A 14,468-nucleotide genomic window follows, 5' to 3' on the forward strand; every position below is an offset into this window, starting at 1 on the left:
TGAAGCAATTTTTAATCCAAAGTAAATGCTAAAAAATACAACATAATAAAATATAATAAAAATAACATAATAAAATGCTCACCAAAGCAACATTTTTAACACAATGTGGCTCACATTCCCCCAAAAGCGCAAGTCATGATTAATTCCTAAATAAACTAAAGCTAAAATATTTTAATTTCATGCAGATATGTTACAATAATATGAGGCAATTTTCTTAATACATGTTGCTTTCTTGTTAGTACACATATTAACGTTGCTTTCTTGTTTAATATAGCTATTTTTGAATACAAACCAAAGCAATATTTTTAATTGAAAGGAAATGCTTGAAAGTACAAATTTTGAGATGAGGATTTGCATTGTTTGGATTATTCGGACTATTTGAAATTCCATGAAGATCTCTGAGTTGGACTAAAAGATTCCTGAATTTTACAACATACATCTAAAGAAAGTCAAAGGTTGCATTGGTTGAAACATTGTATTGATATCATTTAGATTATTTCAACTACCATTCAAAATTTTGTACAGATCTCTAAGTTTGGCCAAAAGATTCCCAACATCAACAAGATATACCTGAAGAAAGTCAAAGGTTGCATTGGTTGAAACATTGTGAAAATAATACTTAAGATGAGAACAGTAATCCGAAGAATCCAAATAATACAAATTATAAAAGGCAACATTGCCCGCCACTAAATCAAAATTGCCACTGATTGTCAATTAAATTGGATCTAAAATATATTAATTGCAGACACTCCAATAGATGTGCTACTGAAAGACATGAAACAGATATCCACTGCCATTCTTGAAGATTCCTCGGATGAGTCACTCTCTTAAGGCAACAAATTTTTATTGATTTCTTATTGTTTTTATATATAAATAATAATAATTTATAGCCATTTTGAAAAATTAATTTATGTAACCAGAAGAATATTGTTCACATGAGTTATTTTATCTTATTTATTGATACCTGTGGCGACATTAATAAAATTCATACGCCTTCATACGTTCCAATCTTATGCGAAGAGGTAATAAAAAAAGAAACTCTATAAAAAAAAGTTCAAACAAAAAATAAAAAAAAACGTAAATAAATAAATAAAAATAAAATGTCTTGGTGTATAGTTTTGTTTGTCTATTTCCTTTTCCTTTTCTCAGAATTTCCCTTTTTTCTTAAAAGGGATTTTAACGTTTATTTCTGAATATTTAAAGACAACATTTTAACATGATGAAAAAAAAAAATCAATTAAATGTGTAAACAGTAAGAAATTCATTTCTATAATTTCAGAAATAACACTGAATAAGAGCCGAAGTGTTTCAGCTTTGTTGACCAAGATTAAAGTTAGTTATGAATGTTAGCAAAATATTAAATTGCCAGTTAAATCAGGGCAAGACTAATTCCATTGAACAGTCTTTGATGTTGGTTGCTCTTGCATCGGTAATTCCCTCTTGAACTTGATGTTTTTTTAGCAATAGAGTCAGTTGTTTATTTCTTCTACACACAGCCTTCATGCCAGATATGTTTTCCTGTTAGTTGCATTCCAAGATTCTTTTGTTTCTTTTTTTTTTTTAGTCCTCCACAATACATTATAGTCTACATTGCACTGTAGAGAACCTATTGTTGATTTTATAAAATTATTTTTATATATAATTGTTTGAATTAAAGCTTTAAATGCAAAAGTCAAATATCATGGTTCAATTGGGCTTAAAATAGAAATATTCATTTCAAATGCACCTCTGTCATATCAAAGAACCTACCGTTGATTTTATATGCCCAGCCTTTCTGCTTGTGTGGTAATCAAACTTCCTCAAATGCACTTGTGATGTAAGGCTTTATAAGGTGTTAACTTTGGTGAAAATTATCCGTTCCTTCTATCCGATTATTGATTATTGATACTTATCGAAGACATCCTGATTTGAAACCTATCTAAGAACACTGCCTGATACATAAAGTACATGTGTGTAAAATTTCATAAAAATCAGCTCAGTCATTATGGAGTCTATAGGGAGCGAATTTACACACACAAAGATTTTTTTTATATAATAGTATATATATATATATATATATATATATATATATATATATATATATATATATGATTACTTCATTTAATCACATGAATTAATATATGAAAGTATAAATTTATGCGTAAACTTTAAGTATTTACTTCAACAGTGCTCAATACGTAGGTAGAGCTAGGTAATAAGTTATAAAATATATATGGCAATTAAGCTACACAGAATATTCCGTGTTTCATCCAAGCTAGGATTCATATGAAACTCGGAATATTCTGTGTAGCTTAATTGCCATATATATTTCATAACTTACTATATATATATATATATATATATAGTATGTCTACTGATAAGTACTATTGGCTACATATTTCTGTAGTGCCTTTTTTCAGAGAGACTGTCATCAGACCAAAAATTCTTTCTCAAAACCAAATTCAAGATTTATTCCTTTCATAAGAAAGTTTTTTCTAATCTTATTAGAGAGAAGAACTACAATGAATTAATGGAAATGGAAAAGTTATAGTTTTTTCATGTCAAGAAAATTATATATATAAAACGCATATATTCGTGTATATAAATTTATTTGTCAGTTCAATAAGGAAAAAAACATTGATGGGAGGAGGGGTTTATAAGCTCCACCCTACATGTTGAGCTTCATTTATCTTGATGTCTCTAAAGAATTCCTTCAATATTTCTTTAATCCACTCAAATAAGTGTGTGTATATATATATATATATATATATATATATATATATATATTGCTTTGAAAAGTATCAATGGAGTCATCATGGGTGAGAAAGAAAAAAAAAAAAAAGAGAAACGGGAAATTGTATAGAGACAGATCGACTAAAAAAGAATTATAGGTAAAAAAAAAACATCGAATAAAAAAGGATCCATATGAAATTTCATGTAAAAAAATTAAGGGATCTAGAGGTTAACCTTTCGACCGACACTTTTCAATAGATCTCGTCGGTAAGTTGCATTAAATTAACGAATGAGAATGGAAAAAGGGGAGGAGATGAAGTCGAGAAAAACAAAATATATATAATTAAGAAAATCCGTTGTCTACAAATAAGTATAGACAAAACAGAAAAACCAGCATACGTGTAGACTTTTTTTTTTTTTTTAGGGTTCTTTAACTTTTTTTTACGAGAGGGGGATATATATATATATATATATAGAGAGAGAATGACAGAGACTATTATATATATCTGGTTGACAAGAAAGTTCTTGAGGTTTTTAGCTTTTAAATTCAAACAATTAGATAGAGCGAAAGACGATATATTAAGTAAAAGTAAAGGTATCATAATGAAAACTTATTTGAAATCAAAATTAAATGTTCTGAAAGGACTTTCTTCTCAACTTAATATTAACAGACTACATATAATATATATAATAGGTTATATATTATATATATTAATAGGTTATATATTATATATGTTAATAGATTATATATTATATATGTTAATAGACTACATATTATTATATATATTAATAGACTATATATTATATATATTAATAGATTATATATTATTATATATGTTAATAAACTACATATTATTATATGTATTAATGGACTATAAATTATTATATATATTAATAGACTACATATTATATATATTAATAGACTATATATTATATATATTAATAGATTATATATTATTATATATATTAATAGATTATATATTATTATAAATATTAATAGACTATATATTATTATATATGTTAATAGACTATATATTATTATATATATTAATAGACTATTATATGTATAAATAGATTATATATTATTATATATGTTAATAAACTACATATTATTATATGTATTAATGGACTATATATTATTATATATATTAATAGACTACATATATATATTAATAGACTATATATTATATATATTAATAGATTATATATTATATATATTAATAGATTATATATTATATATATTAATAGATTATATATTATTATATATATTAATAGACTATATATTATTATATATGTTAATAAACAACATATTATTATATATGTTAATAGACTATATATTATATATATTAATAGATTATATATTATTATATATTAATAGATTATATATTATTATAAATATTAATAGACTATATATTATTATATATGTTAATAGATTGCATATTATTATATATATTAATAGATTACATATTATATATATTAATAGGCTACATATTATGTATATTAATAGACTATATATTATATATATTAATAGATTACATATTATGTATATTAATAGACTATATATTATATATAGTAATAGATTCTATATTATATATATTAATAGATTATATATTATTATATATATTAATAGACTATATATTATTATATATGTTAATAGACTACATATTATTATATATGTTAATAGACTATATATTGTATATATTAATAGACTATATATTATTATATATATTAATAGACTATATATTATTATATATGTTAATAGACTATATACTATTATATATGTTAATAGACTACATATTATTATATATGTTAATAGACTATATATTTTATATATTAATAGACTATATATTATTATATATGTTAATAGACTACATATTATTATATATGTTAATAGACTATATATTATTATATATGTTAATAGACTATATATTGTATATATTAATAAACTATATATTATTATATATGTTAATAGACTATATATTATTATATATGTTAATAGACTACATATTATTATATATGTTAATAGACTACATATTATTATATATATTAATAGACTATATATTATTATATATATAAATAGACTATATATTATATATATTAATAGATTATATATTATTATATATGTTAATAAACTACATATTATTGTATGTATTAATGGACTATATATTATTATATATATTAATAGACTACATATTATATATATTAATAGACTATATATTATATATATTAATAGATTATATATTATTATAAATATTAATAGACTATATATTATTATATATGTTAATAGATTGCATATTATTATATATATTAATAGATTACATATTATGTATATTAATAGACTATATATTATATATATTAATAGATAACATATTATATATATTAATAGACTATATATTATATATAGTAATAGATTCTATATTATATATATTAATAGATTATATATTATTATATATATTAATAGACAATATATTATTATATATGTTAATAGACAATATATTATTATTTATGTTAATAGACTACATATTATTATATATGTTAATAGACTATATATTATTATATATGTTAATAGACTATATATTGTATATATTAATAGACTATATATTATTATATATGTTAATAGACTATATATTATTATATATGTTAATAGACTACATATTATTATATATGTTAATAGACTATATATTGTATATATTAATAGACTATATATTATTATATATGTTAATAGACTACATATTATTATATATGTTAATAGACTACATATTATTATATATGTTAATAGACTACATATTATTATATATGTTAATAGACTATATATTGTATATATTAATAGACTATATATTATTATATATGTTAATAGACTACATATTATTATATATGTTAATAGACTATATATTGTATATATTAATAGACTATATATTATTATATATATTAATAGACTATATATTATTATATATATTAATAGACTATATATTATTATATATGTTAATAGACTACATATTATTATATATGTTAATAGACTATATATTGTATATATTAATAGACTATATATTATTATATATGTTAATAGACTATATACTATTATATATGTTAATAGACTACATATTATTATATATGTTAATAGACTATATATAATTATATATGTTAATAGACTATATATTGTATATATTAATAGACTACATATTATTATATATGTTAATAGACTACATATTATTATATATATTAATAGACTATATATTATTATATATATAAATAGACTATATATTATATATATTAATAGATTATATATTATTATATATGTTAATAAACTAAATATTATTATATGTATTAATGGACTATATATTATTATATATATTAATAGACTACATATTATATATATTAATAGACTATATATTATATATATTAATAGATTATATATTATTATATATATTAATAGATTATATATTATTATAAATATAAATAGACTATATATTATTATATATGTTAATAGATTGCATATTATTATATATATTAATAGATTACATATTATATATATTAATAGGCTACATATTATGTATATTAATAGATTACATATTATATATATTAATAGACTATATATTATATATAGTAATAGATTCTATATTATATATATTAATAGATTCTATATTATATATATTAATAGATTATATATTATTATATATATTAATAGACTATATATTATTATATATGTTAATAGACTACATATTATTATATATGTTAATAGACTATATATTATTATATATGTTAATAGACTATATATTGTATATATTAATAGACTATATATTATTATATATGTTAATAGACTACATATTATTATATATGTTAATAGACTATATATTGTATATATTAATAGACTATATATTATTATATATGTTAATAGACTACATATTATTATATATGTTAATAGACTACATATTATTATATATGTTAATAGACTATATATAGTATATATTAATAGACTATATATTATTATATATGTTAATAGACTACATATTATTATATATGTTAATAGACTATATATTGTATATATTAATAGACTATATATTATTATATATATTAATAGACTATATATTATTATATATGTTAATAGACTATATATTATTATATATGTTAATAGACTACATATTATTATATATGTTAATAGACTATATATTGTATATATTAATAGACTATATATTATTATATATATTAATAGACTATATATTATTATATATGTTAATAAACTACAGATTATTATATATGTTAATAGACTATATATTGTATATATTAATAGACTATATATTATTATATATTTTAATAGACTACATATTATTATATATGTTAATAGACTATATATTATTATATATGTTAATAGACTACATATTATTATATATGTTAATAGACTATATATTGTATATATTAATAGACTATATATTATTATATATGTTAATAGACTACATATTATTATATATGTTAATAGACTATATATTGTATATATTAATAGACTATATATTATTATTTATGTTAGTAGACTACATATTATTATATATGTTAATAGACTATATATTGTATATATTAATAGCCTATATATTATTATATATGTTAATAGACTATATATTGTATATATTAATAGACTACATATTATTATATATGTTAATAGACTACATATAATTATATATGTTAATAGACTATATATTATATATATATTAATAGACTATATATTATTATATATGTTAATAGACTACATATTATTATATATGTTAATAGACTATATATTATTATATATGTTAATAGACTACATATTAATATATATGTTAATAGACTATATATTGTATATATTAATAGACTATATATTATTATATATGTTAATAGACTACATATTATTATATATTTTAATAGACAATATATTGTATATATTAATAGACTATATATTATTATATATGTTAATAGACTATATATTGTATATATTAATAAACTACATATTATTATATATGTTAATAGACTACATATTATTATTTATGTTAATAGACTACATATTATTATATATGTTAATAGACTATATATTGTATATATTAATAGACTATATATTATTATATATGTTAATAGACTACATATTATTATATATGTCAATAGACTATATATTTTATATATTAATAGACTATATATTATTATATATGTTAATAGACTATATATTGTATATATTAATAGACTACATATTATTATATATGTTAATAGACTATATATTATTGTATATGTTAATAGCCTATATATTATATATGTTAATAGACTATATATTGTATATATTAATAGACTATATATTATTATATATGTTAATCGACTACATATTATTATATATGTAAATAGACTATATATTGTATATATTAATAGACTATATATTATTATATATGTTAATAGACAACATATTATTATATATGTTAATAGACTATATATTGTATATATTAATAGACTATATATTATTATATATGTTAATAGACTACATATTATTATATATGTTAATAGACTATATATTGTATGTATTAATAGACTATATATTATTATATATATTAATAGACTACATATTATTATATATGTTAATAGACTATATATTATTGTATATGTTAATAGGCTACATATTATTATATATGTTAATAGACTACATATTATTATATATGTTAATAGACTATATATTGTATGTATTAATAGACTATATATTATTATATATATTAATAGACTACATATTATTATATATGTTAATAGACTATATATTATTATATATGTTAATAGACTATATATTATTATATATGTTAATAGACAACATATTATTATATATGTTAATAGACAACATATTATTATATATGTTAATAGACTATATATTGTATGTATTAATAGACTATATATTATTATATATATTAATAGACTACATATTATTATATATGTTAATAGACTATATATTATTGTATATGTTAATAGGCTACATATTATGATATATGTTAATAGACTACATATTATTATACATGTTAATAGACTATATATTGTATATATTAATAGACTATATATTATTATATATGTTAATAGACTATATATTATTATATATGTTAATAGACTATATATTGTATATATTAATAGACTATATATTATTATATATGTTAATAGACTATATATTATTATATATATTAATAGACTACATATTATTATATATGTTAACAGACTACATATTATTATATATGTTAACAGACTACATATTATTATATATGTTAATAGACTATATATTGTATATATTAATAGACTATATATTAATCTATATGTTAATAGACTACATATTATTATATATGTTAATAGACTATATATTATTATATATGTTAATAGACTATATATTATTATATATGTTAATAGACTATATATTATTATATATGTTAATAGACTACATATTATTATATATGTTAATAGACTACATATTATTATATATGTTAATAGACTATATATTATTATATATGTTAATAGACTATATATTATTATATATATTAATAGACTATATATTATTATATATGTTAATAGACTATATATTATTATATATATTAATAGACTATATATTATTATATATGTTAATAGACTACATATTATTATATATGTTAATAGACTATATATTATTATATATATTAATAGACTACATATTATTATATATGTTAATAGACTATATATTATTATATATATTAATAGACTACATATTATTATATATGTTAATAGACTATATATTGTATATGTTAATAGACTATATATTATTATATATGTTAATAGACTACATATTATTATATATGTTAATAGACTATATATTGTATATATTAATAGCCTATATATTATTATATATGTTAATAGACTATATGTTGTATATATTAATAGACTATATATTATTATATATGTTAATAGACTACATATTTTTATATATGTTAATAGACTATATATTGTATATATTAATAGACTATATATTATTATATATGTTAATAGACTACATATTATTATATATGTTAATAGACTATATATTGTATATATTAATAGCCTATATATTATTATATATGTTAATAGACTATATATTGTATATATTAATAGACTATATATTATTATATATGTTAATGAACTACATATTATTATATATGTTAATAGACTATATATTGTATATATTAATAGCCTATATATTATTATATATGTTAATACACTATATATTATTATATATATTAATAGACTACATATTATTATATATGTTAATAGACTACATATTATTATATATGTTAATAGACTATATATTGTATATATTAATAGACTATATATTATTATATATGTTAATAGACTACATATTATTATATATGTTAATAGACTATATATTATTATATATGTTAATAGACTATATATTATTATATATATTAATAGACTATATATTATTATATATGTTAATAGACTATATATTATTATATATGTTAATAGACTACATATTATTATATATGTTAATAGACTATATATTATTATATATGTTAATAGACTACATATTATTATATATGTTAATAGACTACATATTATTATATATATTAATAGACTACATATTATTATATATGTTAATAGACTATATATTATTATATATATTAATAGACTATATATTATTATATATGTTAATAGACTACATATTATTATATATGTTAATAGACTATATATTATTATATATGTTAATAGACTATATATTATTATATATATTAATAGACTATATATTATTATATATGTTAATAGACTATATATTATTATATATATTAATAGACTATATATTATTATATATGTTAATAGACTACATATTATTATATATGTTAATAGACTATATATTATTATATATATTAATAGACTACATATTATTATATATGTTAATAGACTATATATTATTATATATATTAATAGACTATATATTATTATATATGTTAATAGACTACATATTATTATATATGTTAATAGACTATATATTGTATATATTAATAGACTATATATTATTATATATGTTAATAGACTATATATTATTATATATGTTAATAGACTATATATTGTTTATATTAATAGACTATATATTATTATATATGTTAATAGACTACATATTATTATATATGTTAATAGACTATATATTGTATATATTAATAGACTATATATTATTATATATGTTAATAGACTACATATTATTATATATGTTAATAGACTATATATTGTATATATTAATAGCCTATATATTACTATATATGTTAATAGACTATATATTGTATATATTAATAGACTCTATATTATTATATATGTTAATAGACTATATATTGTATATATTAATAGCCTATATATTATTATATATGTTAATAGACTACATATTATTATATATGTTAATAGACTACATATTATTATATATGTTAATAGACTATATATTGTATATATTAATAGCCTATATATTATTATATATGTTAATAGACTATATATTGTATATATTAATAGACTATATATTATTATATATGTTAATGAACTACATATTATTATATATGTTAATAGACTATATATTGTATATATTAATAGCCTATATATTATTATATATGTTAATACACTATATATTATTATATATATTAATAGACTACATATTATTATATATGTTAATAGACTACATATTATTATATATGTTAATAGACTATATATTGTATATATTAATAGACTATATATTATTATATATGTTAATAGACTACATATTATTATATATGTTAATAGACTATATATTATTATATATGTTAATAGACTATATATTATTATATATATTAATAGACTATATATTATTATATATGTTAATAGACTACATATTATTATATATGTTAATAGACTACATATTATTATATATGTTAATAGACTATATATTATTATATATGTTAATAGACTACATATTATTATATATGTTAATAGACTATATATTATTATATATATTAATAGACTATATATTATTATATATGTTAATAGACTATATATTATTATATATGTTAATAGACTACATATTATTATATATGTTAATAGACTACATATTATTATATATATTAATAGACTACATATTATTATATATGTTAATAGACTATATATTATTATATATATTAATAGACTATATATTATTATATATGTTAATAGACTACATATTATATATGTTAATAGACTATATATTATTATATATGTTAATAGACTATATATTATTATATATATTAATAGACTATATATTATTATATATGTTAATAGACTATATATTATTATATATATTAATAGACTATATATTATTATATATGTTAATAGACTACATATTATATATGTTAATAGACTATATATTGTATATATTAATAGACTATATATTATTATATATGTTAATAGACTATATATTATTATATATGTTAATAGACTATATATTGTTTATATTAATAGACTATATATTATTATATATGTTAATAGACTACATATTATTATATATGTTAATAGACTATATATTGTATATATTAATAGACTATATATTATTATATATGTTAATAGACTACATATTATTATATATGTTAATAGACTATATATTGTATATATTATAGCCTATATATTACTATATATGTTAATAGACTATATATTGTATATATTAATAGACTATATATTATTATATATGTTAATAGACTATATATTGTATATATTAATAGCCTATATATTATTATATATGTTAATAGACTATATATTATTATATATGTTAATAGACTACATATTATTATATATGTTAATAGACTATATATTATTATATATATTAATAGACTACATATTATTATATATGTTAATAGACTATATATTATCATATATGTTAATAGACTACATATTATTATATATGTTAATAGACTACATATTATTATATATGTTAATAGACTATATATTATTATATATATTAATAGACTATATATTATTATATATATTAATAGACTACATATTATTATATATGTTAATAGACTACATATTATTATATATGTTAATAGACTACATATTATTATATATGTTAATAGACTATATATTATTATATATGTTAATAGACTACATATTATTATATATGTTAATAGACTATATATTATTATATATATTAATAGACTATATATTATTATATATGTTAATAGACTATATATTATTATATATGTTAATAGACTACATATTATTATATATGTTAATAGACTATATATTATTATATATGTTAATAGACTATATATTATTATATATGTTAATAGACTATATATTGTATATATTAATAGACTATATATTATTATATATGTTAATAGACTATATATTGTATATATTAATAGACTATATATTGTTATATATGTTAATAGACTACATATTATTATATATGTTAATAGACTATATATTGTATATATTTATAGACTACATATTATTATATGTATTAATAGACCGTAGATATTTCAGTTTTATAAGTAGTTTGTAATTTGTTGGAAAAGATTTACAAAAATGTAATGGAAGGATTGTTTTTTTTGTTTCTATTTGCAGTGATTTGGACACCGAATAAAGCATACGTTCCTTATCCAGATGGATCAGTCCGACTGCTGAAGCATCTCTTTGGCTGTTTTTCTTTTTCTTTGTGCGTCTAGCATTGGGCAAATTTTCAACAGAGTTTTGTTGCAAGCGCTTCCCATGTGTGAAACACATTGAATATGAAATGCTTCCTTGGCGACTACAACATGGTCATCTTCAAATCCTATATCAATAGATTTGTGTCAAATACCGTCCCACAACTTAGTTCATTCCGTTAATAATCCTCAACCAACTCACGAGATTCTTCACCTTTTAACTATCATTCCATCTCATTAACCATCATCCTCAAGTGGCTTTCAAACTTCATAAGTGGTGAATTAAAAAAAGAGGAGTGATATAAATGAATGAAAAGAGTTGATATGCCATAAAACAAAACAACCAACTATTAATTCTTCAAATCGTTTCTTAAAATCCTTCACCTTTCAACAAGATATCATTCCATCCAATTAACCCTTATTCTTAAGTGCTCTTCAACCTACATAAATGATGGCATCAATTATAATCAAAAGCAAAAACAAAAAAACATCTTATTTTAATAGCCAGCGAATTGTTAAAAATTTTTTTTTATTTTAATAGCCAGCGAATTCTTAAAAAATATTTTTTATTTTAATTGCCAGCGAATTCTTAAAAAAACATCTTATTTTAATTGTCAGCAAATTCTTAAAAAAATTTTTTTTATTTTAATTGCCAGCGAATTCTTAAAAAAAATTTTTGTTTTAATTGTCAGTGAATTCTTAAAAAACATTTTATTTTAATTGCTAGTGAATTCTTAAAAAACATTTACTTTTAAGTGCTAATGAATTCTTAAAGATTTTTTTATTTTAATTGATAGTGAATTCTTAAAAAAACATCTTATTCTAGCTGAATTAGTGAATTCGCAAAGGAAAAAATTTTTTTAATTCCTAGTGAATTCTTAAAATCTATTTTTAATTTGAATTACCAGTGAATTCTTCCAAAAATATTTATTTTAATTGCTAGTGAATTCTTAAAAAAAAATTTCTTTTAATTACTAGTGAATTCTTAAAAAAATTTTTTTTTATTTTAATTGCTAGTGAATTCTTAAAAATGTTTTAAAATTTTAATTACCAGTAAATTTTTCAAAAAACATCTTATTTTAACTGCGTTAGTGAATTCGCAAAAAAACAAATTTTAATTGC

General features: G+C 17.0%; 1 protein-coding gene across 2 annotated transcripts in view; it reads left to right on the forward strand.

Annotated features, from left to right (window-relative positions):
- LOC145254787 (coiled-coil alpha-helical rod protein 1-like) overlaps positions 1-13,508 on the forward strand; it is a 93,794-nt gene extending 80,286 nt beyond the window's left edge. Inside the window, exons 20-21 of one of the 2 annotated variants that reach the window (XM_080113573.1) lie at positions 746-832; positions 13,267-13,508. In XM_080113573.1, coding sequence (XP_079969699.1) covers positions 746-831 — 86 coding nt within the window. In that variant the 3' untranslated portion in view covers position 832; positions 13,267-13,508. Of the gene's footprint in view, positions 1-745; positions 970-13,266 lie in introns of those variants that run through there. The other variant, XM_080113574.1, reaches the window with a different exon arrangement.
- Positions 13,509-14,468: the final 960 nt, after the last annotated feature.

This window comes from Euprymna scolopes, chromosome 30 (genome assembly GCF_053919585.1).
Source record: "Euprymna scolopes isolate OS-2025 chromosome 30, ASM5391958v1, whole genome shotgun sequence".
Taxonomy (NCBI): Eukaryota; Metazoa; Mollusca; class Cephalopoda; order Sepiida; family Sepiolidae; genus Euprymna; species Euprymna scolopes.